The following is a 15,674-nucleotide window of genomic DNA, read 5'->3' as shown; positions in this document are numbered from 1 at the left end:
TGACTAATCCCAGGGCTAAAGCTCTATATCGTATTTTCTGTGTATTGAGGTTTCAAAACGGGTTGAAACGAATGGCAATTTTCATTGTTGCCTGTAGAATTCCATAATTATTCACTCTATTTATCTGAAGAAAGGTACGAACCACCATCTTTGTCCCTCGAGGACAGTGGGCGTTCCCGTCGCTTCTGGAGGGAAAGCCTCTCTCAAATCGGAAACCTCCTTTTCTGTAAAGATTTTAAGAACTTGGATAGCTTCAATTGTTTCCCGAGCCTTCGGCACCCGGACATGGTTGTCAGCCTCCGCTCCATGTTTGAGATTGCTGCGGCTTAGGACTGCACCGCATTCTATCATTAGTTTGCAGGCTTCGAAAGCGTTACGCGGTCGACTCGATTCGGACTCATCCTTCAATCTATAAAGAAACATTTTAAACACAACCAACAGTTCACGCTGCTCGTCGGGAAGCTCGAAGCGAGAAAGAAGGTTGCGGAGAAGCGACAGATCTACGAAATTCGTCCGAATTATCTCAGGGGGGTCACCGGCCTCCACATACATTGCTCCTGCCAGGACGCTTGTCACCGCCTCAGAGAGATGGTATCCGTGCGGCTGTATGTGCGTAGGTATTGATAGAGTGCCTTGTAACGCAACAATTGTTTTTGCCCAGACCTGGGATGCCAGGCGGAAAGTTTCGATAGCAACTGGAGTGTCACGGCTGAGGTCCAATGTATTCATCATTCTCCCACAAAGACTGAGAAGCCCCGGGCCGGAGGTCAATACGTCCTGCATCTCCGCTTGCTCAATCGTGTGTAAAGACCTAATCAGAAAGTCCGTGCCAATGTCAAAACTGCTTCCATCTACTGGTCCTCGCAATTGCGAACCGGATTGCTCGAATGACTTTGCAAGCCAATAACGTTGGTGTTTTAGTGGAACCAGCCACTCGTGACTTTTGGAACGCTGAAGAAATTCTACCACTGTTCGGTGGAGAAATCCAATTCTCAGATTGAATGGCGCAGGCGCATCCACCTCCCAGCTTTGGACCAAGTCGCAACATTGAGCTAAAATTTGATCTCTCTTTCTTGACACATCCGAATGGTGAGACAGAGACTTCAAGCTGTGTGCCATGGGATTAGAAAGTTATGTTGATAGCAAGCCAGAACCCCAATGATCCGGTTCTTGATATTGACGGTAGAGAGCTTCTTCGGCATCCGGCTGGATTTCGACTGACGAGGTAGGAATGCTGCCCAACTTACTTAGCGAAAACTTGGGTCTTGTATTCGATGATCTGAACTGCTTTGTAGACTTAGAGTTCCCCATGGCTTCAAAGTAAGTATCCATGATCAAGAAGCAATCCACGGGAACAGGCATGTCTGCAATCAATAGCATGGAAAAGGTTCCAGATGCGGCTTCCCTGTAGACGTCTTCGATAGAGTCAAGCATTCGCTGGAAGAATTCGTCGAGATCGGAAGGAAAGCTTGCAACTCTCTTCTGCAATATTGCAAGGTCGTCCCAATTGTCTAAACCACGAGCGAGAGATTTGACAACCAGAGCAACCCAAAAGAAAACGCCTTCTGACTTCTGCGAGATAATCTCACTCAGATTCGTAGCCTCCGTTTGATGGGTTTTCAGTAAATAATGATAGTGTTCGTGCTGTCCCAGAACGTCGCGTACATAGATTGTCATATCTTTCGCTGTGAGTCGGTCCATCCTGATACGGTCGAGAAAGTTGCCGTAGGCATCTTCGAATAATCGCCACGGCCGGCTTGCACAGCATATCTTTAAGCCAGAAGCGTGGACCATGTTGTCGAGAAATTTGAGTAAATCCTTGTGGTTGCCCTTGTACTCATCAAGCCCATCTATGAATATCAGGATGCGCTTTGTACAAAACGAAGCGCTCCTGAGACGTTCAAAAGCATCAAGTAACCCCTCAATTGTCCAAATGTCAAGGGTGTGTGTCGGACTGGCGTATCTCTCTGGGAAGACATCGGGTATGAGTTCCGGACATTTGACCATGATCTGGAATAGCAGCGCTCTGAGAAAGCCTTCTTGGGAACTCTGGAGGCCATTTCTGATACCCCAGAAGAAGTGGTTAGCAATTACAAGTTGATGCGGGCCCGCCCACGTATTTGCTAGCTGCGAAGTTTTGTCGTGTCCAAATACGAACTTCATGAGAGTCGATTTTCCGGAGCCCGGTTTGCCAGTAATCCAGAATATGCCATTTGAGCTTTGGAGCCAGGAAGAGAAACTAATATTGGTGGACTCTTGGAAAATCCATTCAAACGTGTTTTGGTGCGCCTTGGGTATCTCGGTCTGTTGTTCAATTATCTGTGCGAATCGCAGGCTTTTGAGAATTTGCAGAATGTTGCCCTGATGTTTCGCGTCCTCTACGAAGCGGGAGAGCATCGAAGAAAATGCTTCCAACTCTATCGCAGACGAGGCCTCATTCTCGGACTCCAAGAGTTTGCCGATGTCCTTAGACATTTGGTCGAGCCTGGCATTGGTGGCACGGTTCCAGGCTGCTGAAGTATCACCCAAGGACCGTACATGGTCAGATACCTCGGAACGATGCTGGCTAGAGGACTGTCTTAGCTTTGCGAGGGTTTCAGAGAGTGGAAACTAACAAAAGAAGTATTTGAAGTCCCTCAAAGATTGCGGTTTGAACTATCCGTAGTCTCTTTTGAATGTCGGTGATTTTGCTTTCCTTGAAATATGCTCTGACGGAGAGTTTGACCTTCGTTAACCTCGGGTACTTGCCATCAATAGCAGTCGTCAGACCACCGGCCGCATCAACAAGTTCTTTCGAAGTTTTTATGCAACGCTGCAGAAGGCTCTTCATGCCGTCATCGATCTTGATGTTGGCGTCTGCCTCCAGTCGAATACAGCGGCGTTGCAAATCTCTGGCCATGGCTTTCAGTTCGACTAATCGTGGTATCAAACCATCGTCGGTGATACTGCGATACGTACTGACGATGGAGATCGATACTTTGAGCCCAAGCTCTAGAAATTGAACAATGTTGGCTGCAACGCTGAGTGCTGCTAGCTCGGCCATGATGAGAGCGACTCATGGGCGGAGGAATACTCTTCGTCTTGAGATTTCTAGTGACCCCGCTTTCGTATGGGTGATGAAACTGAGAAGATACCAACATAGAGGCTGCCTGGCCTGACCGATAGGACAGGCTACCAGCTGCATGAACATGGCAATGACTACGTACGCTGACAGCCACCGCCACATTCCGGTAAATGTTGCATGCGGATGTAAGCCCAATCAAAGTAGCGAGTCATCTTGTGCAACGCGGGCTCAAGCAGGCGAATCACATGATGTCTGCTATAAGTCATGTGAAGCGAAACTCATCGTAAAAGACGCTGGTTGGTTGAGAGGCACACTAAGGAGCCTATTTTTATTCACGCATCTCAGTACAGGGCTGGAAATCCTGGAGTACAGAGAAGCATGGCGGGTATCACCACCACAGACATTCTTTACCCTTGGGCTCATCACCACGTTACATCGCATCCAAAAGCATCAAGTTGAAACCAGCGAGATGTATTCAGAACAGCGTTGTTGGATGTCGGAGTACATCCACACGTTAAGTTGTATACCGCCGCCCCTCATCCGACATTAACTTAGCCAGTGTCTAGTACAGTCCTGGAAGGTAAATAATCAGGTACCTACCTGAATTTCGATGTAGGATCGCAAGTTGCTGGCATCAAGATATTACTGGAAAACAATCTTAAGATGGGAGGCAGGGCGAGGTATCAAGCAGTTGAGCATTGTGAAGTTGGATGTCTTAGAAGCTCATGAATGAAATGATGAGATGGGTATCGTATGAACCACTAGCTCCTCGAAAACAGCTTCGCGGGCCAGGCTTCCGGCATTCGCCCTTAGTCCAGCCTCTTCCACCAAAGCTCTCCGCGATTGCTGCCGTCTCGTTGTGAAGAGATGCGCAGAATCTTTCCATCCTCATAGAGTGTGTAGTTGCGCGCTTGGCTGCCCCCGGCCATAGATGGGACGTTGGCGACGGTCAAGGGTCCGTGGATGACTTGGCCGAAGGTCGCGTTCGCGGGGAATGCATCGCTGATTCTGAGCGGCCCGGCATAACCGATGCTGTGCTTGCCAACAAGGGCCCAGTCGGCGTCTGATTGTGAATCTTCGAAGGGAAATGTTAAGTTCGCGGGCCGGTCTTCGGGGTCTGTTGATGTGATCGTTGCGGACATGAAGCCGGACTTGCTGTAGGAGAGGATGCCGACGGGGTTGGAACCGTATGTTCGGTCTGGCACAGCGACTCCATCACGTGTACTGCACAAGTCAAGTGTTAGATCCCGATCAGTCCTGTACCTTGAACCAGCACATTCGAAGTCAACTTACGCTGAGGTGTTGAGAAGCTGGTATGTTCCCGCCAAGATGGCGAGGATCTCCGTAGGCTGCATTTTGACGTGTAAATAAGGTATTTTCTTGAAGGACGATCAAATTGGACTAGCTCAAACGGTCTCGGTAGTCATCCAAGAGAACGAAGGAGAAGGGTCTTTAAGTGATCAACTGCCATCGGAAGGAACACCGTCCGTCTAAAGCTTTAAGGGCTCGCCCAAATCCAAACATGTCCGCCTCTGCACGTCCATCCGCGCGGGTTTGCCCCGAAAGGGTGTGCCTCAAGCGGTTACGTGATAGGTCACGACATCTTAAAAAGCCGTTTCCTCGGAGGCTTGAGGCAAGGGTCTCCAAGGAACTTTAATCAACCTGCTCAGGCACGCAGTCTTCATGCCATGGATTTGGAAGTGGATCGCGTGCCAAGCAATTAAACTTACGGGATTTCCCTGGGGTGCCCCCTCTACCCAAAGGTCCAGAAGCTGTGGAAGCGCTGAAAGCACCTTCCTTCGCTATCGCCATGGGTGTTAAGCGAGCAGCGGGACTGACTCGCAGATTGATGAAAAGGGTCTTTTCGCCGAGATGGCGAGGAAAGGGGTGGCGCGCGGCTTGAGATTGCTGTTCCGAGTTTTCACGATGGAAAAACGACGCAAGAAACGCTTCGTTTCGTCCAAAGTTCCTTCTTTCTTGGCCTTTGAAGGCTGTCTTAACTTTGAAGAACGGATTAACAGGGAGAAGTTGGGGAAATCGAACCAAAGAGCTGGAGATTTGGCTTGGCCTAGCTTGGCAACTTGGCGTAATGGAACTGTCACCGGGCGATTGTGGGGGACGTCGTGCGGGGTACTTCTTTAGTTGCATTCTTATTTCGAAGAAAAGATGAAGGCCTTAATTACTTATTACTGAACCCGACCACTCCGGAGAAGAAGCTCGAAGGTGGCCTAAGAAGGTTATGAGCCCCGAAAGCTACCCGGTCTCGGTGGAACGGATGAACCGGAAGGCGACCTGCCAAGTTTAGCAACGTACCCCTGGAGAACATGTCACGAGAATGTTAATTCCTCGCCTATCCCGTGAGGGGTCACACAAAGTGGAGGGGGGTGCACTACTTATTTTGTTACGATATTGATGAAAGACGACTCAGCTGAGCACATCAGCAAGCACATAAAGCTGAGAATTTGCCGATGGGTATATCTAATCTGGGAAAGACCAGAGGGGCTGGACCATCTTTCTAGTACTCGCACTCAAAGCACGTGATAAATGCGTGCAGTCGAAGTTCCCAGGGCTATCATACCTGAAGTACGGGGAACACCGCAGGAAGTTAACCCAAGTTCTGGGTGTCGATATTGGGCTGACGTTTGGTAACGTGTTAAGGATCAACTTCGCAGTTCTGAGGGCAACGATACACCTTAGATCTAGCTAACTTCATATCGCGCAACAACCTTACATATTGCCGCCGAATCAACATTCAAGTAGGGCTTGTATTGGGTCCAGGAATTTCATCGCATCTTAAATCCCAGCAGTACTTGGCTTCTTGTCTGATATGCCCACTCTCAAAATCACCTTTTGCGAGAAAGCTATCGCTGCAAGGCTTTGAGATGGTGACCCATGTAATACGGGAAAAGGACGGCGGAAAGTTAATGACTTGAACGTAGCAATAGGTGCCGAATGACTTGAGGACCACTTGAAAAACCAAGTATGGTCAAGGAAGCAAGGTGTGCGGGAATTCAAGACTCTCAGCATACATGTTGCGGCTCCTTGCGCGCATGGCAGAGCCCAAAATTCCAATCCCGAATGCGCATCATGACGGTAAGAGGGACAATGACATGAAGTCGCAGGACCACCTTGATGGATCTCACACTCAGATCCTCTGAAGATCAAAAGGCTTGGATGACGGATAGCGCCTATGGTTTTGCTACGTTAGATCGTTGCTAGTCGCAGCGATCAATTCTGCACCGTATCTAGTCTCACAATGATTGGATAGTAGGGCACGCCCAGCGGCTATTGACATCAGAGACTTATACACAGCCGAAGACTCAACTTGGCAGTCAGATTTTAGAGTAAAGCTCTTCTAGAATGAGACAACGTCGTCGATTCTGCTCAAGTAAAACTCCGAATGTAGTTAGGCCCGGGCGGGTAGTGTCAATTTGAGGTGCTGATCTTGAGATCAGCTTCGCATAATATTAGCGTCCCGGAACCCTCAAACAATTTTTCATCTTTCCATTTTCAAATGATAAATCGTTTATTCCGAAAAATAACACGACTTTCCAAGCGTTTTCAACTCACCCAACCGATATCAATTCGCCAACATTAGACACAATGCCGTCCCCTCGGCTATTTGCAGCCGTCAGTGCAGCTTTGCTCGTTGCTTCCTTCGGGCTTCTTCTTACCACTTGCATATCTGTCCCCAACACAAGTTTGTCAATCTTCACATTAGAGGCGACCAGACGTGGAGCAGGTGGGTCAATTGGACCATCTATTGTTCTTGACTTCGGGCTTTGGGGTTGGTGTCAAGCAACGGCTGCCACATGGTAAGTCACGAGCGTGACACCCCACCTTGTAATAGTTCAGTATGATAAGATTTATACGAACTATCTGAGAGAAGATCGCAGTACTCATACATCATGTTCTATCTAGGCCAAGATACCCACAGGGATGTCTTAGAGTCGGAGGCTCGGCGGGCTATGATCCAGCCGCCATTATCCGTCCCATGATCATCGGGTTTCCCTCCTCGATAGAAAGCAGAGGAATGCGCGACTTGACACTAGGATTCCCATTGCCTGCTGTTGCCACTGCTACATCTGGACTGGGTCTTCTTTCTGCACTTGCCAGCCTTGTCAAACTCAACCGTCTCACAACCTTGGCCAGCGCGATTCTTGCGATTTTATCATTCATATTCGCCGTATCGGCGCTTGGCTGCATTTTCTCACTGTTCGAGGAAATAAGAAAAGAGTTGCCGAGAAGTACAGATTTGCGGTTGGCTACGAACGTACGAAACTTGCACGATATCTCAACGAAATACGGGGCTTGTTCTTGGACTTTAGTTGCTGCTTGTGCCATGTTATTGTTGAGCGCAGCAGTTTTCATGTTTGCGTGGCTAGCTGAAGTGCGACAGACCCGACAGAAAGTCAGTGATGATAGCAGAGAAAAAGCCAGCTACTCGCCATCAGAGGGCAGATCATCGGGGGTGGGATCTTGAATGTTCGCGATATGCGAGAAAAAGGCGTCGCTGTCAGATTCGATGTCTCCTCGGCCCATAGATCAGCTGGGCCGCAGGTGCTACATATATTTCTAGATACATCCAAATCCCCCATTCTTTTCGCAGCATTTCGAAAATTGTCTTAATTCTCGAGGGTTCCGATAATTCAGGGGGCATGTTGTGCCGTTCCACTGGCCTCCCGCAAGGTAACAGCACTCGTAGCTAGCAACGTGATCTGCATGAACAGGATTCCATTTATTGACAATAAAAATACAATTGCAAGGAAATATGTCTTGCTCTCGTATTGGGACGTCAGTGGCCACGGACAACGTGATTCCAGCAAGGATGGCCATTATGAAGGAGATTGGCATCATCTTGACCTAAGGTAGAATTGATAAGTGCTGGCTTGTGGTAAGATTTCGAATAAATTGTACGGTACCACCGGATTGAAATGATATGATCTGCAGTGAATCCAATGGCTGACAGGTGGATTTGATCGGTGATCGCAGGAAGATGTAAGAGGAGGCCACACAGGGTGGGTCGGTGATGGATGGCAAGTCTCTTAAGTGAGGTCGTTGATGGCAACTCCATGTTTAAACGTCGGAGAGGAAAGAAAGTACCGAAAATTTATAGGATAATTTTGATGCTCATAGGTAGCCAGCCAGGTTACGTCGGGGCCTGCCTTAATGTCCATACATGTAGGCAGCACAAGGTACTTCTGTTCAAATTGGGTTCAAAGCCTGTTCGGTCTTCCATACCTTTACCTTAACAATAGCATGAGAACACCGTTTCTTCTGCTTAGGCCGATTGCACGAGTCTTCAAGCGTATGTTGTTTCATTCTGTGTTCCTAGCACGCTGTTGATCGTTGCGCCTGCGCTGATGCATCCCGTTCCGATATACTTATAGGACAAGGCGGTGACACCATTGCTTGAACTTTTTGGCATGTATTTCATGACTCTACCTTCTGTTCTTTTGAACTGTTAGGTAGCCGGAACTGTCCTGAGAAGCTTGGGTTCTGCACCTAACGGCCTTGCCTGGTATTTCAAGGTCCATGGCGACATGCCAAACACGAGCGGTTCTTCTAGAGTACTAAAGGCTTTATTGACAGGTTTTAGTTATTGATGGGCCGTTAGCGATGCTTTTGCAATGTTCTGAGTAAGGCCATTTAGCAACATGTATTCGTTCAACCTGAACTTATCGAGGGCACAGTTGTGCCATCGCGGGCCTTCTTGCCCTTTCGGTCAATTTAAAGAAGGCCATGATCATGTGTTTCTCAACACACCTACCGCAGAATTGCATTATTATGCAAACTATTCGATGGATTAGATCAATTCCTAGCTGGCTCAGTATTCGAAGACGGTCATTAAGAAGACGAGACAAGGATTGCCCACGTCGAAGCAGAGAATTAGGCATCTAAGATGACATCACAAATTGAGTTCGAATTAGTACAACGCATAACAAGCCGTTGCATACTGACTAAGCTGTCTACACGTCTGGTCAGACATCAGACGTTTCATCCTCTGAGCTACCGTCGGCAATGGCCTCGGATCTTCGGGGCGACTGTTATTGCGGACTACTTAAAGGCCGAGCTCCCCGGGATCAGAGCTTCGCAGCTTTGACAATCAGCGCATCAGGCTTTCATCCGACTACCATCGTTCTTCAGGACTCAAGCAGAACAAAGCCGCCATGTCAACGGTCTTTCATGTCACTGTTCACGTTGCGCCGCAGGATGTCTCGAGATTTCTGCGGGCTGCGGAGCCGACAATTGAAAAGATGAAGAAAGAGTCCGAGCTGATGTACTTCGAGATGTATCAAGTTCATGACTCTCCTGGTACGATTACGTGGATTGAGAAATGGTATGCTCAGCCTAACCTCATGAACGAGGTTGGAGGTTTTTCTGACATTCTTTTAGGTCAGAGCCAGTAGACTGGATAATGAAGGTTAGTTGGAGTAGCTTCCCGTATATGGTCTTTTGACTAATCAGTGCGATGACTCTGCAGCACCAAATGACGAAGGACTATTATAATGACTACTTTGACGCTACGGAACCGTTTTACATTGCACCGCGGGAGCTGAGAATTTTGAGCTCTCTTGGACCTCGTCATACGTATCAGAAGTCGTGAAACAGACTGGGCGCGCGTTGAAGCAATCTGGAAGCGGACTGGAGTCGAAGATAGATGTGAAATAGAAAAGCCGAAAAACTCATAGTGAGGAACTACCTCGATGACTGTATCAGTCCGCTTCCGAGTCTTGACTTAAAACGATTATTAACCTGTGGAGCAATGATGCATGTCTTGACAAGGAACAATTCTTCCATTCAATCTTACTAAACTCCTGGGTGTAGACTCCCCAAATCGCATCGCCAGCGGATGGGCCTAGGATTAATATGTCACGAAAAGTAAGTGAAGCTAATGCTGTCCAAATGGGGTGGGCCCACTTTCTGTAACAGAATCATATTTGTGTGGTCAGAAGAAACATTGAGACATGGATATCGATCCCATGATCTTGCCGAAAGCTTCGTGAAGACATGTTATTCTCATAATTTAGATCAGACCACATTAAAGTTATATTATTACTGACTTCGAGCATTTGCAAGAGGCTTAATCTTATCGAAGCCACCGTCTCATAATCCGTGGCATGTCAGCTTTCCGACATCGATATCACTTATGGTCTTGCCGGCTTGAGAGTTGTGAGTCGAATACCAAGACTTCGCCGATGAAGGGCCGAAAGTGAGTTTCTCACGAGAGTAAATCGATGAGTAAAGATGCTAAGTAAAATCAGTTTGATTGCCCAATTGCTCCTTGGCCCGGCGGCCTGGTCCTTTGGGGTCTTGGCAAGATAACACCTCTTGGCGAGCGACACCGCTGGAAGCTTTAGAGGTTGTTCCAAGACTTTTCCACCCCACACTTTGAGGGGCCTCCTCCACACCGAAGGTAAACACATTCCTATTTCCGCATAGTTCGGGGACAAGTACCGTGATCATCGTACCGCGAGAGGAAATATCATGACGTCTCTGGCATTGGGGCAGGGTAAATGAGGCCTTGGCGACACTATCGGCGTCGGCTGAAGGCCGAAGGGCCCCGGTGAGGATCAATAAAATAGTAGACATGGTCGCATTGTGTGCTGCCCGTTGGTCCTGATCGTCTTGCGCCTTCAACCTCAAAAAACCCTTGAAACTCCGGAACCAACTCCGTGCTTGACAATGCACGTTCCAGAGATTGCGGCTTTCGCCCTGCTTCGCGCAGGCCTTGCTGCTGCTCAGCTCACGTATGCTAGCAACCAGGTTGAGGTAGTCCCGGATAGCGAAGTAGTAGCGGCGAACTTCCCAGAAGTTGAAGATGTTGACCTGCGCTCGCCCGCTTTCGCCAACCCGGACGGTGTCCCGGCCACCTTTGCTAATGGCACGAGCGGCCCGACAGACCAGGCCACTCTCGGTGAGTCGAATTGAATTGAGATGCTTAACTCTGCGGCCCAACTCTAAGGACTTATGATCGGCAGACTACTTCCTCCAAACTCTCGCAGCGCGCAATGAGTGGATGACCTACCACAGTCCCGACTTCAAGTCGGAAGAAGGCCGCTCGATTCCTTACGTCTACCTGTCTACCTCGAAAGGCGTCCCGACGGATACCAGCCAGAACACCTACGGCAATGCTAGCGCACCCTCAAAAGTACGCATCTGGATGCAGGGCGGCGTCCACGGAAACGAACCAGCTGGTGACCAGGCCCTGCTCGCCCTCCTTGGCAGGTTCGACGCCAATGCCACCTGGGCGGCTTCAATCCTTGAGAAAGTCGACATCATGATGCTCCCGAGATACAATCCGGACGGTGTGGCGTACTTCCAACGATACTTTGCGACCAGCTTCGACCCGAACCGCGACCACACGAAACTTGCGCGCCAGCAGACTCGGGACATCAAGCAGCTGATGGTGAGCTTCGCGCCTCATGTCGGTGTAGATTGTCACGAGTATAGCCCTACTACACCCTTTGGGACCAACGAGCAATGGGTAGATGCCCAAGACGGCCAGTTCTCTGCCATGAAGAACGCCAACATCCATCCCGATATCCGGAACATGTCCGAAGCCGTCTTCGCGAACAACATTGCCGCAGCTATGGAGAGACGAGGTCTCCGATGGGGCCCTTATATCGTCGGTCCCTCGGGCACAGACAATCTTGTTCTGGAAGAAACCACCGGTGACGCCAAAATCGGAGATAGCGCCGTTGCACTGACCCAAGCCATCATGTTCCTAACCGAGACACGAGGCATCGGACTAGCAGACCAGCACTGGCAGCGCCGCGTCGCAACGGGCCTGACGATGGTCGAGACAATCGTTCAGACGGCTGCTGATAGGGCCGAAGAAGTACTCTCGACAGTGGAAAACGCGCGCGCAAAGTTCATCGCCAGCACCGACGACATCATTGTTACGGAGTCTGCTCGGCCGACCAACATCACTTGGCAGTTCATCGAAGCGACGACGGGAGATCTCGTTGATATTCCTGTTCAGTTCCTCAACACCACACCCGTGGTAGCAAACCTCACCCGTGCGAGACCAGAGGCATATGTCTTTTCACGCGCGTGGGCTGATGTGGCTGAGCGTCTGCGAATTACTGGCGTGGAAGTACAGACGTTACAATCTGATTTCCAAGGCGAGGTTGAGGCATTCAACATCATGAGTGCCGAAGTAGCGCGGACAAAGTATGAGGGAATTGCTCGCACGACTGTGACGACGGAGACCGTGGTCAAGGAGGTTCGGATCCCGGCTGGCGGGTTCTGGGTCAGTACTAGGCAGAAGAATGCGGCGCACGCGTTTGTGACTCTTGAGCCTGAAGGTATCGACTCTTATGCTACCTTTAACGTTCTGCCGGTGAGCGTTGGTGATGAGTATCAAGTTTACCGCGTCATGGCATAGGTGATGAAACACGCCTGAGAGAGGGTTATATTTGAGCATTCTCGCTAAACAATCTAATTGTAATGAACGACTTTGACGGTCAAGTGCCCTGTCCTCTAAACTTCTCTATTCTGGAGTGGGCGAGTAACTGAAGACCTCTTTGGTCATCCACTACATAGCGAAATCGCCCTTGTGGCTTATTGAGTTAGGATCTAGTGCCCAGAAGTAAGCTGTTCACTGTCGATTCGTCATCAATGCACAATTTCTGCAGATGACAATCCAACATGAGAAGTTCTGGAAAGAGTAGATAAGTGCTGGCCTGGGAAGGTTCTCTGGACCGACATCAGCCGGAGGATTGCCCAACATGCCTAATTCTCCGCGGGGAATTGTCAAATGTCTAAGTGGGCCTCAACGGGACCAACTCCGGGTTCCGGTGCGGGGGACGGAGACAATGCCCCGTCATGTTCGGCGGCCTTATAAGTGACGAGCAATCCACGAGACGTGATCACAAGCAGTCAAAATACTACCGGAACCATCTGAAGCTCGCGTAGTAACTGAAGATGGTAAACATGACAGAGTTTCAGAACCCCATCATTCCGGGCTTTGCTCCAGACCCCTCGGTCGTCATGGTCGATGGGATCTTCTACCTCGTCACCTCATCCTTCCACATCTTCCCCGGCCTACCCATCTACGCTTCCCGTGACTTACGAAGCTGGAAGCATATAGGTATATTATTGATTCACCGCATAAAATAGAACAATCCATGGCTAACTCGCTGCGTCAGGCAACGCAATCAACCGCCCAGAGCAAATCACTCTCGCCAACGCAGGCACAAACTCCTTCACCCTTGACACCGGCCACACAATGATCGCAACAGGCGGCCTCTTCGCCGCCACCATCCGTCACCACCGCAGGCGATTCTACATCGTCTGCACAAACTGCGGCTCCTCAAACGGATCCTCCGACTTGCAGAACTTTATCATCCATACCTCTGATATCTGGAGCGGACAGTGGACTGACCCCGTATCAGTAGACTTCCACGGGATCGATCCAAGTCTGTTCTTCGATGACGACGATCGCGTGTATTTCCAGGGGTGCTTCGTCATGGACCGCTCAAAGCAGCCGAGTTGTACGATCAAGCAAGTTGAAGTTGATGTTCTCACCGGGAAGCAGCTTTCTGAGCAACGAGATATTTGGGGCGGGTACGCGAGATACGATACCGAGGGGCCGCATGTGTATAAAGTCGATGGGTGGTATTACCTCCTGGTAGCCGAAGGCGGGACTTTTGAGCACCACATGCTTTCCATCGCGAGATCAAGAGACATATGGGGACCGTACGAAAGCTTCGAAGGGAACCCGATCATGACGGCGGATGGGAAGGATGAGTACATCCAGAACATCGGTCACGGGGAACTGTTTCAGGACGCGAGGGGAGCATGGTGGGCTGCGGTGCTCGGCGTCAGGAGGGATGGTGATGGATGCGCTGCCTTGGGGCGTGAGAGTTTTCTGACGCCTGTTGAGTGGCCTGAGGGGGGATGGCCAAGGATAACTCAGCCCAAGATGGAGTTTGAGAGGGGGTTTGTGGAGGCTGCGTCGAGCTTGGATGTACAAGCTTTGAAACCACCTGCCGGTGTCACGGGTGTCTTGATCAGGGATCCCGACTTTGCCAAGTACCGGCTCTCCGAGGATGACGAAAACAAAGTTACACTATTGCCAAGCCGCAACGGATTCTCAAGTCCTACAGGAACTTGCACTTTTCTCGGGAGAAGGCAAAGATCTTTGGCAACTTACGCCATTGCTTCTCTCAAGCTAGACGACAACATGAAGTCAGCAGAGGGGCTTCGAGCAGGTTTGGCAATGTACAGAGACAGCGCCCGACACGTCTCAATAGCGTTCGACTATGATGTTAAGGCCATCGTCTGCCACGCCTTCAACTCTGCGTCTGGCCTCGACAAAGTCTTCTCAAAAACCCTTCCTCTGGGGAACAAGGCACGGAAGATCAATTTCAAGATCCAAGCTTCGGAGACTGAGTGGAAGTTCTATGCTGCACTGCATGATGAGGATGGTGCTGCTTTTGGCAGCGAAAGTCTCAACCTGGGTAATTGCAGTTGGGAAGAGATCGGGGTGGCTGCGGTCAAGGATCTTGATGCCCGGGACTTCACGGGGCCCATCCTGGGCATTTTTGCTCAGGCTTCAGTTAAGGAGACTGAAGATACACCGGTTACGTTCTCTCACTTTTCAGTGGAAGACGATGGGTTCCGTATGTAGTCGGCAGTGACGCATCGAACAACAAGCTCATCGCTTAAGACAAAAGAAACTCCATAGCCATTTCAGAGACATGCTGCAGCTGTGTTGAAAAGGATGAAAGAGGTGACATTGGGGTAATCTAAACAGGGCCAGTATATGACAAAGACTCAAAGGAGAACAAGGACAACACAAGACAACCCACAACCAAGCGTCGGGAACGCTCCTTGTGTTAACAAACAACCAAAAGGCAACCCGGCAAAAGATTTTGACCAGCATGGGGGTCGAACCCACAATCTCCTGATTCCACGGTATATCGTAGTCAGACGCCTTGCCATTGGGCCAACCGGCCAGACAATTCAGAACATCTTTGATGCTCGTCTGTGCCGAGTTACGCCGAGTTTGGGCTTCAAGTTCCGTTGCGAACTGTGCCGGTGTGGTTGACGTTTTTGCCCTGGCAGATTGGAGGTCTGTGATGTTGCTGCAGCGGGCCAATGGCGACCTCCCAATTTGGAGTAAATGTGAAAAAATTTGCTAGCTGCTTTGTTCGGCGGAATTGAGAAGGGGGGGCCGAGGGGCAGGCTAAATGCCTCAGCCCCTCCCGATGTCGGGGGTAAACCGTGTAATTGGGGTCGATATTGCGAATTTCCTCGGCCCCGTTGGGAAAAGATTGTGGTGATGACATTGGGATTTGGCCAGTGTGGTTGAGCGAAATGTGAGTCACTGTCCCAATTCATTGCTTCTCTTACTGGGGCGTTACGGATAATCTGCCGGTGCTTTACACACTGCTGCCAATATATCAGATGTGACACTGTAAGAGCGGCAAAAGCTCGTTGTAGATGCTAGTCTCGAAAATTGTGGTCTTGTGTGCGATCTATTGTTTTCAGGTGCAAATGGAACTTCTATCAATAATTCCATGGAGAGACTCAACGTCTCATCTTTTATGTCGTAACCCCTCTGGGTTCATTTTCCTCCTAAAGCACAGGGACACCTGGA

At 49.7% G+C, this 15,674-nt stretch overlaps 8 protein-coding genes across 8 annotated transcripts; 4 read left to right on the top strand and 4 right to left on the bottom strand.

Annotated features, from left to right (window-relative positions):
• Nucleotides 1-120: 120 nt before the first annotated feature.
• CPAR01_11348 (uncharacterized protein) lies at nt 121-1,119 on the bottom strand (the record flags this gene model as incomplete). Its single annotated transcript, XM_060495607.1, has 1 exon — nt 121-1,119. One exon carries the CDS (start codon nt 1,117-1,119, stop codon nt 121-123), a length of 999 nt encoding a protein of 332 aa, XP_060345955.1.
• A 12-nt stretch (nt 1,120-1,131) lies between these two features.
• CPAR01_11347 (uncharacterized protein) lies at nt 1,132-3,043 on the bottom strand (the record flags this gene model as incomplete). The annotated part of the gene is made up of 2 exons (XM_060495606.1): nt 1,132-2,566; nt 2,616-3,043. The coding sequence occupies 2 exons, from the start codon at nt 3,041-3,043 to the stop codon at nt 1,132-1,134; spliced, it is 1,863 nt and encodes a 620-aa protein (XP_060345954.1).
• Nucleotides 3,044-3,873: 830 nt separating this feature from the next.
• On the bottom strand, nt 3,874-4,419 carry CPAR01_11346 (uncharacterized protein; the record flags this gene model as incomplete). Its single annotated transcript, XM_060495605.1, has 2 exons — nt 3,874-4,288; nt 4,358-4,419. The coding sequence occupies 2 exons, from the start codon at nt 4,417-4,419 to the stop codon at nt 3,874-3,876; spliced, it is 477 nt and encodes a 158-aa protein (XP_060345953.1).
• Nucleotides 4,420-6,667: 2,248 nt separating this feature from the next.
• On the top strand, nt 6,668-7,547 carry CPAR01_11345 (uncharacterized protein; the record flags this gene model as incomplete). Its single annotated transcript, XM_060495604.1, has 2 exons — nt 6,668-6,879; nt 6,986-7,547. 2 exons carry the CDS (start codon nt 6,668-6,670, stop codon nt 7,545-7,547), a joined length of 774 nt encoding a protein of 257 aa, XP_060345952.1.
• Nucleotides 7,548-7,639: 92 nt separating this feature from the next.
• On the bottom strand, nt 7,640-7,921 carry CPAR01_11344 (uncharacterized protein; the record flags this gene model as incomplete). Its single annotated transcript, XM_060495603.1, has 1 exon — nt 7,640-7,921. One exon carries the CDS (start codon nt 7,919-7,921, stop codon nt 7,640-7,642), a length of 282 nt encoding a protein of 93 aa, XP_060345951.1.
• Nucleotides 7,922-9,234: 1,313 nt separating this feature from the next.
• On the top strand, nt 9,235-9,671 carry CPAR01_11343 (uncharacterized protein; the record flags this gene model as incomplete). Its single annotated transcript, XM_060495602.1, has 3 exons — nt 9,235-9,404; nt 9,461-9,488; nt 9,549-9,671. 3 exons carry the CDS (start codon nt 9,235-9,237, stop codon nt 9,669-9,671), a joined length of 321 nt encoding a protein of 106 aa, XP_060345950.1.
• Nucleotides 9,672-10,750: 1,079 nt separating this feature from the next.
• Nucleotides 10,751-12,455, top strand: CPAR01_11342 (carboxypeptidase; the record flags this gene model as incomplete). Its single annotated transcript, XM_060495601.1, has 2 exons — nt 10,751-10,982; nt 11,047-12,455. The coding sequence occupies 2 exons, from the start codon at nt 10,751-10,753 to the stop codon at nt 12,453-12,455; spliced, it is 1,641 nt and encodes a 546-aa protein (XP_060345949.1).
• Nucleotides 12,456-12,994: 539 nt separating this feature from the next.
• On the top strand, nt 12,995-14,702 carry CPAR01_11341 (uncharacterized protein; the record flags this gene model as incomplete). The annotated part of the gene is made up of 2 exons (XM_060495600.1): nt 12,995-13,160; nt 13,219-14,702. The coding sequence occupies 2 exons, from the start codon at nt 12,995-12,997 to the stop codon at nt 14,700-14,702; spliced, it is 1,650 nt and encodes a 549-aa protein (XP_060345948.1).
• Nucleotides 14,703-15,674: the final 972 nt, after the last annotated feature.

The sequence above is a fragment of the Colletotrichum paranaense genome (genome assembly GCF_030867605.1).
Source record: "Colletotrichum paranaense strain IMI 384185 chromosome Unknown Scaffold_9.1, whole genome shotgun sequence".
Classification (NCBI taxonomy): domain Eukaryota; kingdom Fungi; phylum Ascomycota; class Sordariomycetes; order Glomerellales; family Glomerellaceae; genus Colletotrichum; species Colletotrichum paranaense.
This window is presented reverse-complemented; position numbering and strand designations above follow the sequence as displayed.